This window comes from Cuculus canorus, chromosome 23 (assembly GCF_017976375.1).
Source record: "Cuculus canorus isolate bCucCan1 chromosome 23, bCucCan1.pri, whole genome shotgun sequence".
Lineage (NCBI taxonomy): Eukaryota > Metazoa > Chordata > Aves > Cuculiformes > Cuculidae > Cuculus > Cuculus canorus.
The window spans coordinates 138,520-155,347 of NC_071423.1; the positions used below are offsets into that span (position 1 = coordinate 138,520).

Sequence of the window (16,828 nt, forward strand, 5' to 3'; positions counted from 1 at the left end):
TCTGGATTGTTTTGTCTTACAGGAGCTGGGATTGTTTTGATCATAGGGAAACTGATACAGTGCACTCCTGAGAAGGGCTCTTTTGCCGCCAGGCAGATCCGCTGTGCCGAGAGGGTTCTATTGTTCTGGGCTGGGCTTTTCTCTCTGCTGTGCTGATGGCCTCTGCTTCAGAGACAGCCATGCTCCTGGAGATGGCAGAATTGATTTGTGCATCTGTTTAATGTCCTCCTGGGGCTCTGTGACACGTTGTGTAAGTGCAGACCCAGCATTGATGGTTGTGTTGGCTGCCTCCATCGCTAATCCTGCGTGCCTCTGGCACAGAGTTTGTACTGTGCTCTGTAAGCGTTCAGATATGGCAGTCACATTTTATTTTGCAAAGAATTCCTGCCTCCCTTTAATCTCTAAAACCAAGTAAGGCTGTAAGGCAAAAAATGCAGACAGTAACTTCAAATGTTGAGCTATGAAAAAATGTGTGGATTTTTTTTAAATAAAAAGAAAAAAGCCCTGCAGGAGCGAAAGCATCAACATGGAGCTGTGTTGAGAGTGAAAGCCTTTGAAAGAAGGGCGAAGCAGCTCCAGGGTTTCTGGCTTTGTGTACGATTGGCCTTCCTGCTGCAAGGAAACATAGCTTTCTTCCCTAATTTTAACCTTGTAAGATGTAATCTGCCGTTCACGAACTGATTCTTCCTTGAAATGCATCTCCAGGCTGACAGGGCGATCCAGCTCATCTCGCATATCTGCATGGAGGTGCTTGTGGCACTCCGACAGCATTCACTCCTAAACCAGGCACCTCGTATAGGTTTTTGGTGTCAAATGAATGAATCTGAGCTATGGGGTGCTGAAAACCAAAGGAAATGTAATTCCATGTTAAAGTACCATCCTCGTTTTCCATGATTTTCTGTTCGAGCTCTCAGTATCTTCAATAGCATGGTTTGGAAAGCAGGGTTAGCAGGGTTTCACAGCGGATAAAAGTAGGTCATCTGGCAGTGCCTGTGATAGAAAATACATGCTGTGGTTTTTCCTGACCTCAGGAGTGGAAAGATTTGCGCACTTTCGAGTCAAGAGTGAGTGCTGCTCTAGCCATACGTGTGCGGAGTTGCCTTGTTAAAGTTCCGAGTGGACCTCAATGAGTGGGTCAAAGCAAATAGTATTTACCCAATAGCAGTTGGTCTTCTCCTTATAGGCTTTCTCTTCAAGGCATTAGGATTCTAACTCTTCAGGAATTTTTTCATTTCATAATGCAAAATCCATTTAGAAATGGCATTTAGTGAATGTACCTGTGCTTGTCCTCTTCTTTCATCCAGTGAAACGCACACCGGGAGCATCCGAATATCCAGTGAAGGACTTGAGTACACCACCAAATGCCCCTGAGCGGGTTGGCGCAGGCGGAGCGGGGCCTTCCAGTGGCCCTGTTCGGAGCAGTGACATGCTGTACCTCATTGTGGGGCTGGTCCTGGGTGTGATGGTCCTTATTCTCATTGTTTTCATTGCCATGTGCTTGTGGAAGAACCGTCAGCAAAATGCCATGCAGAGTGAGTTAATTTTGGCTGCCCTTTCATGATGAAGATAATGTCGAAGATAGAGTAGTAACGTTCATATTACATTCATGAATGGGAATTGGTTTCCTGTTACAAGTAAACTGGTGTTTATTTAGAGACCTGTACCTTCTTGGGTGTGCCCGAGGTGAAGGTGTGGGGGCTTTTGAGAGTAGCAGTGCCTCTGTTTCTTACATCCGATGCTGGCTGCCCACCTGCATTGCAGTTGTGCAAGAGCTTCACCCAAAGAATGGTGTGTGAAACGCCCGGGCAAAGTCTCTTCAGCTGATATTTAGTGTGAAGCCCCTGCACAGTGCTTCTGCTGATGCAGGGGCAGAACTTGGATGTCAAGGGAGGTGATTCTGCCCCTCTACTTTTCTCTTGTGAGACCCCACTGGTAGCCTTGTGTTCAGTTCTGGAATCCCTAATATATGAAGGAGGTGGAACTGTTGGAACAGGTCCAGAGGAGGCCACGGAGATGATCCAAGGGCTGGAGCACCTCTGCTAGAGGACAAGCTGAGAGAGTTGGAGTTGTTCAGCCTGGAGAAGAGAAGGCTCCAGGGAGTCATTAGAACAGCTTTCATTACTGAAAGGGGCTCCTGGAAAGCTGGGGAGGGACTTTTTCCAAGGGCCTGGAGTGACAGGACAGGGGGAATGGCTTTAAATTGGAAGGGGGAAGATTGAGATTAGACATTAGGAAGAAATTCTTCACAATGAGGGTGGGGAGGCCCTGGCCCAGGTTTGCCCAGAGCAGTGGTGGCTGCCCCATCCCTGGAGAGGTTCAAGGCCAGGTTGGATGGGTCTTGGAGCCCCTGATCCAGTGGGAGGTGTCCCTGCCCATGACAGGGGACGGAACTGGAGGGGCTTTGAGGTCCCTTCCAACCCAAACAATTCTGTAATTTTATGAATCCTAGGTACTTTTAAAACGTGGAGGCTTAAAACCCCAGATCTCTCCCTCTCTTACGTGTATATATCTGGAAAGAGAAAGAACTTGCAGCACTTGGAGGTTGGTTGCCTTGTTGCCTCTCCGTCTTGTCACGGTGAAATGGAGTTCAACATCCATGTCTTTTAGAGGTGTTAACGGGGAAAACCTGCCAGTTTGCAAGCCAGAGCCTTGAGCAGAGGCACTGGAGCTTAAACACACTGTGCCACGCGCTCTGCACTCACCAAACTGTGCTGTGCCAGCAGAATCTCTTCTGCTGCTCTGTTCCTAACGCAGAAGTCAGCCTTGCTCTTCCCACAGGCAGTGGTTATTTTTAAATGTCCTTACTCTCTGACGAAGAGAAGTGAAACAAAACTTCTTGCAAGATAAGATAGTGGTCTTCAAACTGCAGCCAGAGGTGTTTTCTGGAAGCAGTTCCTAGTGGATAACAGAGCGCCTATCGATTATACAGATGGCCTGTTTTTAGGATGTTCGTCGGAGTGACTGACGTCAGCTGAGTCCTTTCAGAGCCACATCCTGCTCTGTTCCTCAGGATGTGGCTGTTTTCCATTTCTACATTTCAATATCAGGCACTTAGAGATTACAGTTAATTTACAAAAGCTGTAGAAAGAGAATATAAGTTTCTTTTGTTTCTTAGAGATGTTCATTTAACTTCTCATTTGGCAATAAATATGCTTTTGGTAATGTCTTCTGCAGAGTATGACCCTCCTGGCTATCTCTATCACGGAGCAGATATCAGCGGGCAAATGATTGAGTACACAACTTTACCCGGCACAAGCCGAGTCAATGGCAGCATCCATGGAAACTTCATAAGCAGCGGCCTCAGCAACGGCTGTCCACACATCCATCATAAAGTTGCTAATGGAGTTAATGGGATTGTGAATGGAGGTGCTGGGCTGTACCCAAGGCACAGCAACTCCCTGTCCAGGACACACGTGGACTATGACCATCCCCATCATCTTGTAGACGTAAGCTCTTATGCTGGGTGCGGGGCTCAGTGTGGGCCCTGAGGTTTATTCAAGCATTGCGAAGCAGCCTTAGTCTGGGTGGGGGGATGCCAGCCGCTGATAACAGCCAGCTCCACTAAATTACTTATCCCAGAGGAAGCAACTGGGCTGATATTTCTGATACAAACATCATGGTTTCATTTGGAGATATCAGATGACAGCAAGAATTCCACTGCTCTGGGAAATCTGCCTCTGCCTTCCTCCTAACAGCATGTCAGCTCTGAGAATGTTTCAGTGCAGGGCTGAGATACTTTACTGGTACATATGGTATTTCTCAATCTTCAAGTTAAATAGATTTAATTATAGCTGCTTATTCTGCAGCTTTATGGATTGCCTGTTTTTCCCCCACCTGTTTCAGATCTGTAACTCTAAGCGATGCTATTAATTATGGCCAAGCACGAATGTAGCAGGAGGTTCCATAAAATGAAACTGTCCCATACATCTTGAAATGCCCAGCAACATAATAACGCTGTCTTTCTTCTTTTTCAGTTACTGTTTGTTAACTGTTGAAGACAGGCTCATTTTTTTGTTTTGAAATTTAAAATAAAATCTAATTTAAGTCTGCGACCCAGCCTTTGTATGCGGTGGAAAAATACTTCGTTTGCTGAAACGTGTCCCGTTTCCAAGGGAGAATAATGATTTCATTATTGTCTATGGAAACAGATGGCTTGCATTCAGACTTACCAAACTTACTCAAAACTGTGAACATTGCCCAGGAAAACTGAAAGAAAAAGTTCTGAAGTCTGAATAACCCATGCTGGTTTTGGAGAAAAAAATGGGGCTATTGTTTGTGTTGGTAATTGAACACAAGCGCTTCGTTTTACTTGCACAACAAATTAGCACTTGCCACAGTAGTTGCCACTTCAGTCAACTCCAGCTCTGAGTCAGGCCAGTCAGTTCTTCACTGGATTCTTTCTTTACTCTGCTTGTCTAGCAAGAAATGCCATTTTTTTGGTTGCTTTCAAGACCAGCCGAGGCCCAAACCGTGGTTTTTTTGGACCTGTCCAACCTCCCAGTGGGTTAAACTCTCAGAACAGCCTCCAGCTGTTCAAGGCCTTGGGAAGGTTTTGCACGTGTTCCAGAGCTCGCTCATGAGAAGCTCAGGGGGCTCAGCACTGTCACTCCTCATTATTTATTTCTTGGAAGCAGGAAAATGTAGGTCTTGTGCAGCGTGAGTGATTTTGTGCTCAGAGCTCATCTCTGCCATGGATGGGATGTGCAATGCCACTGTCCTGTTGCCAGTAGTTTGATGGGGTGTGGAATTTTTCTTCTCCCCAGCTCCGTGTTGTGTGAAAGTTGAAGTCACACAATCTCTTCCCAAGGGAGAGTAGAACTGGCCCACGGGTGAGGCAGTGCAGGGGAGTGGAAGCGTCCTCATTGCTGTCAGACGCTCTTTATTGTTTCATGGATTGGACTAAGTGAGGAGGAGAAGGGACTAGCCGGGCATGGCCATCCAGACGAGTTAGGCAGTACTCTCTGTTGGACTGAGTGGCCTCAGAAACCCCTGTTTCTGCAGGATAGGGATTCTTAGAAGTTTCCTACCACTTGAAATCTCAACAGTCAGGTGAGCTTTCCCAAACCAGCTCCTTTCCTGACATGCAGCATGGTAGCCCAGCGCCGCTGCACTGTTGGCCAGCAGCGACCGCATCTGTGGGCTCTAATGATGAGGGGTGTGTTACTCTGGGCGTTTTTACTTGCTTATAATGGCCCCTTCAGCCAAAACTAACACCACAAAATCCCTCTCACACAGCATCGTTGCTGGCCGAGGAATTACCCCATCTGTAAAAATATTCAGTGTTTCCAAACCCAGTGTAGCGAAGTGAACGGATCTGGTCAGAGCAGTGGCAGGAGAGTGGGATGCGTTGTGTTGTGACATCAGCCCTGCACGTTTTATATTCTGTCTCCCCAAACGAGCACAGTTTGCTAATGAACAGCAATTTGCTTTCATGTCTGTCAGCAGTGTCAAAAATGCACATATTTACAGCGTGTTCATTAAATCAAACCTGAGCTTGTTCAGCTGAAAACAGCCCAGGGGAATGACCGCATGCTTGTCTAAGCTACAGTTATTTCCTTGGCGGTGACCACATGTGCTGGGGCAAAACCTCGTCTGCTTGGCTTGTGTACAGACTCCGCTGTGCCTGTGCTCACGTTTCCCAGGCCCAAGAGCTGAGGGCTGTTGAGGTGAATGAGAGGTTTGCAAATGGAGTGGAAGGGCTTGTGCAGCTGCCTGGGGCCAACAGCTTCCTTGGGGACTCTGCCGTGTGTCCATAACAGTGACTGATTTTTGTTGTTTTGACTCCTTCCGCTGCAGGGCGTGGGATGTACCAGCAGTGCCACAAACCGGACCCCGCCGAGTGTGTCCATTGCCGAAACTGCCGGAACAATAACAGGTGATGTACAGCACATGGGAAGGCAGAGCCTTTGGCAAATGGACACCCCGGCCCTGGGCACCGGGTCAGAGGTAGGGGTGGGTGCATGCAGAGATATGGGAGTCCCAGTGAGGTATGGAGGAGCTTGGTGCTGGTGTGCGACCACAGGAGAGCGGCTGAGGTTGTCCTGTGGAGTGGAGTAAAAGGAGTCACTAACCCAGATCTTGCTTTCCCTCAACACATTCATCTGATGCTCTCGAGGAAGGGAGGCAGGTTGGGCACTGGATGTTTTTTAAAACCCTTATTTCCTGTGTTTTTTCAGTTTTGAGATAACAGAATCATTCCATATGGCACTTTGTCACATAGGATTTCATTGCTCTGCTGTTTTTTTCATTTCCTGCCATTCTCTCCAGAATACCAACACACCAGAAGTGCAGATTTGCCGGCGCAGCTCTGTTCTGCGTGGAACAGGGGAACTGGCGGTTCCTCGGCCTTCAGGAGCCATTCTGGCAGCCCTTGTTCCGGATGGGATGCTGGTTTTGTGTGAGAGAAGGGATCTTGTGCAAACAAGGGAAACATCTTCCTGGTTGTAGCTGGGAGTCTGGGTTTTCATAAGGTTTTTCACTTTTGAAAGTTGTAAGACCATCCTGCCAGGCTTCTGACTGAATCTCTCGTTATTTAATGAGTAAAAGTAGAACTGAAAGTCAGCCCTGCTGATCTGCTCCTACTGGGAGATTCTGGATAGTTTTCGGTCATACTTTGAGTTTGCTGTCATATTAAAATGTTTGCTGCCTTTAGGTGAGATCTGGAGGAGCTGACTTGAAATGAAGCTGTTGTTGAGGTCAGAAAACCCTGTTCACTTTATTTTCGTGGTTTTACTTTGAAAATATATTTATAATAGGCTTTAAATCTTTCTGGATCCCATAAATACACACATGATAGTGGTGGGGCTGCCGCCTGCAGGTAGAGCTGCGGGGGCTGTGGCTGGAGTCGTGTCTGGGCTACTTGTCGGGCTTCCTGTTTCCTTGCCAACCAAGTGTCCGTGTAAAGGACAGGCTGAGTGACAGCGGGCATCAAAATGGGTACAAACTGTATGGAGTGCAGGGTAGGACGAGGGGGATCAGTTTGAAGCTGAAGAGGGGAGATTGAGATGAGATCTTAGGGAGAAATGTTTTCCTGTGAGAGTGGGGAGGCCCTGGCCCAGGTTGCCCAGAGCAGTGGTGGCTGCCCTGTCCCTGGAGATGTTCAAGACCAGGTTGGATGGGGCGTGGAGCCCCTGATCCAGTGGGAGGTGTCCCTGCCCATGGTGGGGGATAGGAATTGGATGGACTTTGAGGTCCCTTCCAACCCAAACCATCCCGTGCTTCTATGTGTTCTATGATTGACCCCTAACTTGTAATGCACTGTATGTGTTACACCATAATTAAGTGCTTGCTTTCCATTTCAAGCATATTTAAATTTTTAATTGCTCTTTTTTCTTAAGAAAGCAGGAAGAATGGCGTTCTGTCCTCTGCAACTGAGCGCCTTCCTCCCAGACGGGTCATCAGTAGGTTTGAACTTTGAATTTCACATCCCTGTTCTGTATTTGACTGTTGGGACAGAGAAACAAGTTGTCCTTACAGCTGCCTTACCCCGAGGGGGACCGTTAACCTCCTGGTGGCAGAAGAGCTGCACAGCCTCGCTCCCTTCCCAGTGCAAGGGGAATGGAAGGAGGACATGGGAGAGGGGAGTGGGGAGACCAGAACGTGCCTGAATGTTACCCCTGGGGCCAGGGAGCTGGATCTGTGGCCAGAAGAAGGAGGAGGAGAAAGCCTTGGGGGTCAGTGCAGCCAAGTCAGGGGGTTCTGACACATGGGAATTTGGAGTGGGAGTGTTTCTTCCTGTCTTTCATCAACCTGGTAGCTGCTTTACCCAAGTGAGGGCTCTCTGCTCTGTCTGGTCTCTTGTTTGCACAGAGAGGACCCTTTGTCCCACCTTCGAGCTATTGCACTGTGTGTGCTCACTCCTGGCCATTCCCTCTGCAGAGCACTGGGAGATGAGGAAAGGAGACAGCTCTGGTGGGGATGCCTGGAGCAAGGGTTGGGAAATAATGGAAGGAGGTAGCTCAGGTAGGGACACCTAGAGCAGGAGAATGGCTCCAGGCTCAGGAGCACCTCAGGTGCCCGTGGCCTTGCTCATGTGTTCCACCTTGGTGCTGCTAATTCCAGAATTAGCCTGTTCCCACTGACTGCTTGGAGTTGTTGCTGATTTGGAATGAATGGAGCAGTCGTTTGAATTGTAACCACGTGCAAATGAATCCTAAAAGTTGAGCATATTTAATAGCTGGCTGCCGTGGCTGTTTTCAGCAGTGGCCATCTCAGAGCAGGTTTATTATTACAGCAGTGAAATCCCTCGGCTTTCTGTTTAAATTAGCGCTTGTGCTCTCATAATGGCTCGTGGAGGCCCTGCCAGGGGTGGAAGCTGCTGAAATGTGGATACCCTCTTTGCTATTGCGGACAAAGCCGGTAAGATGAGTGTGGTTTACGCTTGTTACACTAGGATTGAGCGCTGATTCTTTTTTTCATCTCTGGTGCTTTTGCACTAAAACTTTCAGGATACCTGCTGGCTGCCAGAGGTATTTACAGTTTTGCAGCTCTCTACTTGCAAATTCACTGTATTCTGCTCAGAAATCTGAAAGGACACGCGTCAAATAAACCAGCATTTGTCTGTTTTTTCCAGCACTTTAAATCTAAAATTATGCTGGTGTGAGTTTTTAAATCGGATTATAGATTGGTAGGATTTTAGCACTGAGAACTGACAGACAGCATGTTTTCTGCAGCAGGGACCTTTACATCGCTATTCACACACACGCTGCTCTGGAGACTCCAATGGCTAGAGTCCATCAATATGTGGTTATTCAAGATTAAAAAGCTGAACTGCTGTCTTGAAGCATCATTCAAGCCCATACAGTAACACAAAGCACTATAGAGACCTCTGTATCTTTAAAAAGAGAGCTCCGTGAAGATGCAAACCCAAGCATTTTAAATGGATTCCGCTAAGATTTATTTTTTTTTGAATAATAAAGTGAGTGCAGCAAAAATCCTCTGTGGAGAGAAATGCAAACTCATAAATGGATTTGTTTGAAGACCAGATGTGTTTCATGTGGATTCTCCAGTGGCTTCTGTGGTATTTTGGTACTTGGAATAATGATTTTAGGTATGCAGTTATGGGAGTGGAAGGACAAAATAGGAGAGGGAAGGTTGAAAATGAAGGTTGGTGCTGCTCTGTCCTCACGGCATTGGGAGCGGAGCAGGTTCTGGGGCGATTCCACAGCCATTGTTGGGATCTCCCTGGTTGTGTGTTCTGACTTTGGTGAGGGAAACATCTGCTGGAGGGGAGACTTACTCCAGTTCCTCCCCTAGAGAGTTTGTTTGTGTCATTTGTGGAAGTTCTGTTCCCCTCTCAGTTCTGGCAGCATTGATTGTGGTTTTCAGGTGAAAGCATAACTGAGGCTCCAAGCATGTTTGTAGGGTAAATCCTTGAGAAATGTTTTTTATGCATTGTGGTGAGCTTTTTAATAGAATAAAAGTGCTTTTGGGGACTTCTGGTGAGATGTGTACAGTGGCTGCCAAGCTCAGTGCCTTCCAGATTGAAGCCTGTTTGAATTCTGTGCTTGGCAGCACTCTGGTGGCTGATCCCTGGTCACTGGCAGGTCAGGTCACCTTCTCTCCCGTCCCCCCATCAGCTCTCCAAAGCAACACACTGTGTAACCAGGTAAGCTGGCCACCTGAGCAGCCAAGGTCCCAGTTATCACCTTTTATATTTCAAAATGCCAGCACGCAAGGACAACCAACAACCCCTGTAATGACCAGTAAGGTGCGTTAGGCTCATCTCTGTGAGCAAAACAGACCACAGGTGCATTTAGGCTTGGCAGCAAAAAAAAAAAAAAAAAAAAAAAAATCAGTGCTCTGAGCTGTGTCCATATCAACACAAAACCAGTTTCTCCTTGGTGGAAGTGTTTTGGGTGTTGCTGGCTCACAGGGGCTTTGAATGATCTCTATCCTAATAACTCATAGAATTATGGAATGATTTGGGTTGGAAGGGACCTCAAAGCCCACCCAGTTCCACCCCCTGCCATGGGCAGGGACACCTCCCAGTGAATGAGGGGCTCCAAGCCCCGTCCAACCTGGCCTCTCCAAGGAGCCAAAAAGGCAACCTTGGCCAGGGCCTCCCCACCCTCATCATGAAGAATTTCTTCCTGATATTTAAATCTTCCCCCTTCCAATTTAAAGCCATTACCCCTCATCCTATCCCTGTGGGAACTTGTGAAAAAAAACTCCCCAGCTTTCATAGAATCACCAGGTTAGAAAGGACCCACTGGATCATCGAGTCCAACCATTCCTAACACTCCCTTAAATCATGTCCCTAAGCACTTCATCCACCCATTCCTTAAACACCTCTAGGGAAGGTGACTCCACCCGCAGCCTGTTCCAGTGCACGATGACTCTTTCTGTGAAGAATTTTTTTCTGATATCCAGCATGACCCTCCCCTGGCGGAGCTTCAGGCCATTCCCCCTTGTCCTCTCCTCTGTCACTTGGGAGAAGAGCCCAGCTCCCTCCTCTCCACAACTTCCGTTCAGGTAGTTGTAGAGAGTAATAAGGTCTCCCCTCAGCCTCCTCTTCTCCAGGCTAAACAACCCCAGCTCTCTCAGACGCTCCTCGTAAGACTTGTTCTCCAGCCCCCTCACCAGCTTCGTTGCTCTTCTCTGGACACATTCCAGAGCCTCAACATCCTTCTGGTGGTGAGGGGCCCAGAACTGAACACAGTACTCAAGGTGTGGTCTCACCAGTGCCGAGTACAGAGGGAGAATAACCTCCCTGGACCTGCTGGTCACTCCGTTTCTGATACAAGCCAAGATGCTATTGGCCTTCTTGGCCACCTGGGCACACTGCTGGCTCATGTTCAGTCACTGTCAACCATTACCCCCAGGTCCTTCTCCTCCGTGCAGCTCTCCAGCCACTCTTCCCCCAGTCTGTAGCACTGCACAGGGTTGTTGTGCCCCAAGTGCAGGACCCGGCATTTGGCCGTGTTGAACCTCATGCCATTGGTCTCATCCCAGAGGTCCTGTTCAGATCCCTTTGCAGAGCCTCCCTACCCTCCAGCAGATCCACACTTCCTCCCAGCTTAGTGTCATCTGCAAACTTGCTGAGGGTGCACTCAATGCCTTCATCCAGGTCATTGATAAAGACATTGAACAGGGCTGGACCCAGTACCGAGCCCTGAGGAACCCCACTTGTAACTGGTCTCCAGCTGGAGTTAACTCCATTGACCACCACTCTCTGGGCCCGGCCATCCAACCAGTTTTCAACCCAGGAGAGTGTGCACCTGTCCAGGCCAGAGGCTGACAGTTTCTGAAGCAGAATGCTGTGATAAACTGTGTCAAAGGCTTTACTGAAGTCCAGGAAGACTACAGCCACAGCCTTTCTCCCATCCAGTAGTTGAGTCATTTTCTTGGAGCCCCTTTCAGGACTGGAAGCTGCTCTAAGGTCTCCTCGGAGCCTTCTCTTCTCCAGGCTGAACAACCTCGGCTCTCTCAGCCTGTCCTCATAGCAGATGGGCTCCAGCCCTCGGATCATCCTCATGGCCTTCTCTGGACCAATTCCAACAGTTCTGTACCCTTCTCGTGTTGGGGATTTCAATGCTTTTCTTTTCTCCAAGGATTCATCTCTGTTCTGCGCTGCAGAACACACAGCAGTTTGGGGGTGGTGCTCAAAGTCTGTGGCAATTGTACAAGTAAACCTTCTAATTCTGCAGTAATTGTGGTTTTGGATAAAGCTGCACAGCAGTGTGAGTTTGGGGCTTTCCTACCTCTGAGTTGCTTTGGTCAATGTTTGTGGAGACCACGTTGTTCAGAGGTTCCAAACATGATGGCTATTTTCCCTGCTTGCTGCACTGCTGTGCACGTCTCCTAAGATCCAGCTCCTTTTATTTAAAGGGTGAACAGCTTGGCTGTAACAATCCAGCAGTTTAACTTCCACTTCCGAGCCTTTCACGGGTGTTAAAGGGCCCTGAGCCGAGTTGCAGAGCAGAGGGGAGTTATAACATTGTAGATATGTTTCCAATTTCTGTGCACTCTGATAACGCTCAGTATTTCTTTTCCAAGGGCCTTAAGTCAGCTGTTGGGACTGCAAACTTGGATCTCTTTTTCTTGGCAATGAAAATCTGTTTCACACGGCTGCCCTGACAGAGAAGTGGGCTGACGGGTCAGGTCCCTGGGTCACAGTCAATGGGGAAGTCCCTGAGAGCAGGTTTAGAATGTTTTTGGCTCTTTGTTGGGAGACAAAGAAGGCAAAGATCAACCCTTTTCTTATTCCAAAAATGTATTTAAACTGATTTGGTGAGCTCTGAGTGTTGTTAACGGTAAACAACACGTGGTGGAGTACTGAGATGTTGCAGCTTCTCAAGATGAGTGGTGGAAAGGACCAGCCGGAGTAAGCCTGTTCTGGCTCATGTCCCGTCTACAGGTGTTTCACCAAACCCAGCAACGCTTCCAGCAGCAGTGCCCTACCCGCCGTGCCCGTGGCAGCACTGGATCAGGATGGTTTGGAGATGGAACCTCTGCATCACCAGGTGATGGTGGCCGTGGGCCTGGCCTCCACCGTCCCAGAGTGCAGTGCCCAGCGGGAGGAGCGGGGCAAGGAGAAAGCAGAGCAGCCCTCCACCCAGCATCCCTGCTGTCAAGAAGGCATGGACCAGCTCTCCATGGATTACACAGATGGTAAGGCATTCTGGAGAGGCGAGTGCCCAGCTTTGAAGCCAGGAATGTCCTGTAGGACAGCCATAAGGTGCTTAATTTATTGCAGAGAAGGTAGTAATTAAGTCCGCAAAAGACCTGGCTTTTTGAGAAGGATTAAGTGTTCCGCCTTCCCCATCGTGGGAAATGGGAGCAGTGATGCTCCAATGCCTGTGGCTGCCATGCCCTTCATGATTGATGAGTGGAGCTCATCGAGCAGGCACGCTCCAGATAGTGAGGCTGTGGCTGATTTATTGCTGTTTGTCCAGCGTACCTATGTTCTTCCAAAACTGCTGGAATGCTACCAAACGGAGTTGTCCTCTAGTGAGCAGGCATCTGTGATGGCCTAGAGCTGTTGTGTAGGCACGAACAGGCACAGAGATGTAGGTGAGAGTCTGGCTGACCTGTTCCGTGTTGGTGCTGGCAGCATGCTGGGATAGAACCAATCTTTTGTGCCTGGTACTGTGGGAATGAGCATGAACTGAAAGCGCTTTTACTACCCACTTTTATTTGGAATTTTGGGGGCTTGTGGACACCTCCCACTGGATCAGGGGCTCTGAGTCCCATCCAGCCTGGCCTTGAACCCCTCCAGGGATGGGGCAGCCACCACTGCTCTGGGCAACCTGGGCCAGGGCCTCTCCACCCTCACAGTAACAAGCAACCAACCCAGCCTGCTCTTGCTTTGCAGGTGGCAATTGCGTGCACTCGGAAACCTCGAACCACATTTTGAGCTGGGGTCCCCTTATTCTGCAGCCTGTTTCAAAGGACTGTCAGGGAAAACCAGGATGGAGTTCATCCAGCATCACCTTAACCAGTTCTGGGGACCTTCGGCAGCTCCAGCTGCAGGAAACCTGCAGAAGTGACCATTGTCCCCACTGAATGCTAGTAACTGCCCAGCGGAGTTGTTGAAAAGGGAGTGATGGAGGGATGTTAATTATAACAGAGAGAGTCACTATTTATTTTTTTGTAGCAGTGTCATATGACTGTATCTCGTTTTTAAAAATGGTTGCCTTTTTATATTATTTATGCCTTGAAATTCCTTTTTTTCCCTCCCCCTCGACCTGACAAACCAGCCTGGTTGTGTGTATCAAAAAGAATTGCAATAATGTAATAAGCGACAATGGGAGATGTGGTGTGTCTGCCATGGCGTATTGGCAGCACAAGAAGCACTTCCGAGGAGTCGGATATGGGGATGGAGTGCAGCGGGTCTGGTGCTTTTGCCCGATGGTGCCACCTTCCTGGCAGCTCAGCATCGCAGCACTCAAACCCTCCTTTCCATGAATGCTTCCCATCCTCTCAGCTTCTGCGGGAAGAACCCAGTGGCTAAATAAGAAAACAAGAAGAATGAATGTAGGCTGAGTCTGCAGAGCGTGGCTTGAGCAGCAGGTCTCAGTCTGGTGACGGTTTGTGTCTTCAGGTGCTTGATAACCCTTAGGTTTGTGGCAGCGCAGATGAAAATCTAGCCTGCCTCACCTTCCAACTTGCAGAAGAGAAAATCCAGTGCATCTGTCCCTTGAACTTCTTGGTTTGAAGTAACACAAACAGCTTGAAGAGCCTCCAGAGTAGCAGTTCCCACTGACCCTGCACACAACTGTAAGAACCCTGCCTGCCCCTCGGGAACAGCACGATGGAGGAGTTGCAAGGGGAACTGCAGGGTTTGGGTTTTTTTCTTTCCTTTCCAAATTCAATCAGAGTAAATAAACCAAACGGGAGCTTGTAAAGCACTCTGTCCCCCAAAAAGTCCAGAATGCATAACCCAGGAATGAGGTGCGTAAATTATAATTCCAGCCACCCCAAGGTGACAACGTGCAGCTGCCTTTTCACAGGGCAGAGTTTTCTAGGCAAGGCTGCGGGGCTGGGAAGGGAGGAGGCGCTGGTGTGGCTGGAGCTGCTGCAAATCCCTCAGGGAGCAGAGGTGCTGCAGGTGCAGCAAGCTGCTCTGCGAGTCATGTGGGCTTGGGGAGCGATTTCTGTTCAAGGAGGAAGCTTTTGCAATCTGCTCTGGTGGCAGCGTCTCTTTGGGGACTGTTCTAAGCATTGGAGTGGGTTTTTTTTCCTTTTATTATTTAGAAATATATCAGGTTTTTGCTTTTCTTTTTATGGTTGAGCATCCTCCTAGCCAGAGCTGCCCCACTCTGAACCTCCCTGTTAAACCCTATGTCGGCACCCTGGGCCCGTAGGCTCTGACTGCCACTCACCCTGCAAAGTCCTGCAAAGCCCGTAGGCTCTGACTGCCACTGCAAAGCCCTGCTCCTGCCTCTTCCTTTTTCTTCTCTCCTAAACCCACCCCTCTCCTGTGGCTTTAGCCACACTGGATTTTTCCTTCACAAGACCTGCTGTAAGGCTTTCCTCAGTTTCCAACAGTAGCCAAGTGGTTGGTTATTCCTTCTGGCTGCTTTGTTTTCTCCAAAAGCTGGGATTTAGCCACATTTTTCAATGATCTCTCAGACCCTGTGTTTGCCCCTCTTTCTCAAGGCTGTGTCATGTAAAGACGCTGTCTTTTCCTAAGAAGCTGTAGCATTCACAGAATCACAGAATGCCCTAAGAGGGAAGGGACCCACAAGAACCATCGACTCCAACTCCTGTCCCTGCACTGGACAACCCCACAATTCACACCTTGGGGCTGATGGCGTTGGCCAGATGCTTCTGAAATACTGTAAGGCTTGGTGCCGTGACTGCTTCCCTGGGAGCTGTTTCTGTGCTCCACCACCCTGTGAAGGACAAACCTTTTCCTAATGTCCAGCCTAACCTGCTGCTGGTTCATCTCCCTGCCTTTCCCTTGGGTCAGAGAGAAGTGCTCAGCACCTGATCCTACTCCCCTGGTGAGGAAGGTGCAGAGCACGCTGGGGTCTCCCCTCCAGGCTGAACAGACCAAGGGACTTTGACTGTTGCTCACACACTTCCCCTCCAAATCCTTCACCAACTCCGTGCCCTCCTCTGGACACTCCAGCAGTTTTAGACCGTTCATATCCCGTGGCTCCCAAACTGCCCCCAGTGCTCAAGGTGGGGCCGCCCCAGTACGGAGCAGAGCAGGACAGTCCCCTCCCTCGCACGGTGGGTGATGCTGTGCTGGATGCACCCAGGACACGGTTGCCCTCTTGGCTGCCAGAGCACTGCTGGCTCGTGACCAACTTGCCGTGGGCCAGAACCCCCAGAACCCCCGATCCCTTTCTGCAGGGCTGCTGTCCAGCCTTGCGCTTCCCGAGCTGTCCATCCATCTGTGTCCTGGGGGCAAAACCCAGTCCTTGTCCTCTTAACCTCCCTGCGGTTGTGATTGCCCAGTCCCCCCATTTGCCCAATCCCTCTGTGGGGCCTCTGTGCCCTCAAGGGTGGCAGCAGCTCTCCCAGTTCCATGACATCCCCAAACTGAGTTATTAAACCTTCCAGCCCTGCATCCAGGTCATTTCTAAGGACGTTAAAGAGCGCTGGCCCTGGGATGGACCCTGCGGAACCCCACTAGGGACTGGTCGCCAGCCCGATGTGACTGCAGTCACTGTGACCCTTTGAGCCGGCCCCTCAGCCCATTCTCCCCCATGGCACTGTGGGTTTGTCCAGCCGAGTGCTGGGCGGTTCGTTCAGGAGGATCCTCTGAGAGATGGGGTCGAAGGCTTTGCTGAAATCCAGAATAATTACATGAACTGGTTTCCCTTGGTCAACTCGGTGGGTAACCTCATCATAGAAAGTGATGAGCTTTGTCAGGCAGGACCTGTGCTGGCTGGGAACAGTGAGTCTTTTAGATGTTTTTCAGTGGCTCCCAAAAGAATCTTCATGATCTCCCCAGGCACTGAAGTGACACTGACAAGCCTGGGGTTACCGGGGCCATCCCTGCTGCCCTTCTTGAAGACTCGGACAACATCTGCCAGCATTCATTCAACCGGTACCTCTGCAGATTCCCAAGAGCACCAGAAAATCATTGAATGAGGCTTCACTCTGACCTCATCCAGCTCTAAGTACCCTCGGATGAAGCCCATCAGGCCCCATCGCCTTACAGGGGTCCACTTGGAGCAGCAAATCCCACACAAATTTGGGTTGGTTGGGAGTTTATCCTTTGCACAGTCTTGGTCCTCCAGCTCTGGGCTCTGGGGAGGCTTGAGCCCATCACCAAGGCGAAGAAAGCATTAAACATCTCTGCTTTGTCTTTCTCCCTGTTTGTGAGGTGTCCATGTCCATCAAGCACTGGGCCAACGTTATTTCTCACCTG

The 16,828-nt window shown here is 49.4% G+C and overlaps 1 protein-coding gene across 1 annotated transcript in view; it reads left to right on the plus strand.

The window, feature by feature from the left end:
- Positions 1–16,763, plus strand: part of CDON (cell adhesion associated, oncogene regulated) — a 50,135-nt gene extending 33,372 nt beyond the window's left edge. The window contains 5 exon segments of the mRNA XM_054087022.1: positions 1,305–1,532; positions 3,175–3,446; positions 5,796–5,875; positions 12,359–12,612; positions 13,316–16,763. Coding sequence (XP_053942997.1) covers positions 1,305–1,532; positions 3,175–3,446; positions 5,796–5,875; positions 12,359–12,612; positions 13,316–13,506 — 1,025 coding nt within the window. The 3' untranslated portion in view covers positions 13,507–16,763.
- Positions 16,764–16,828: the final 65 nt, after the last annotated feature.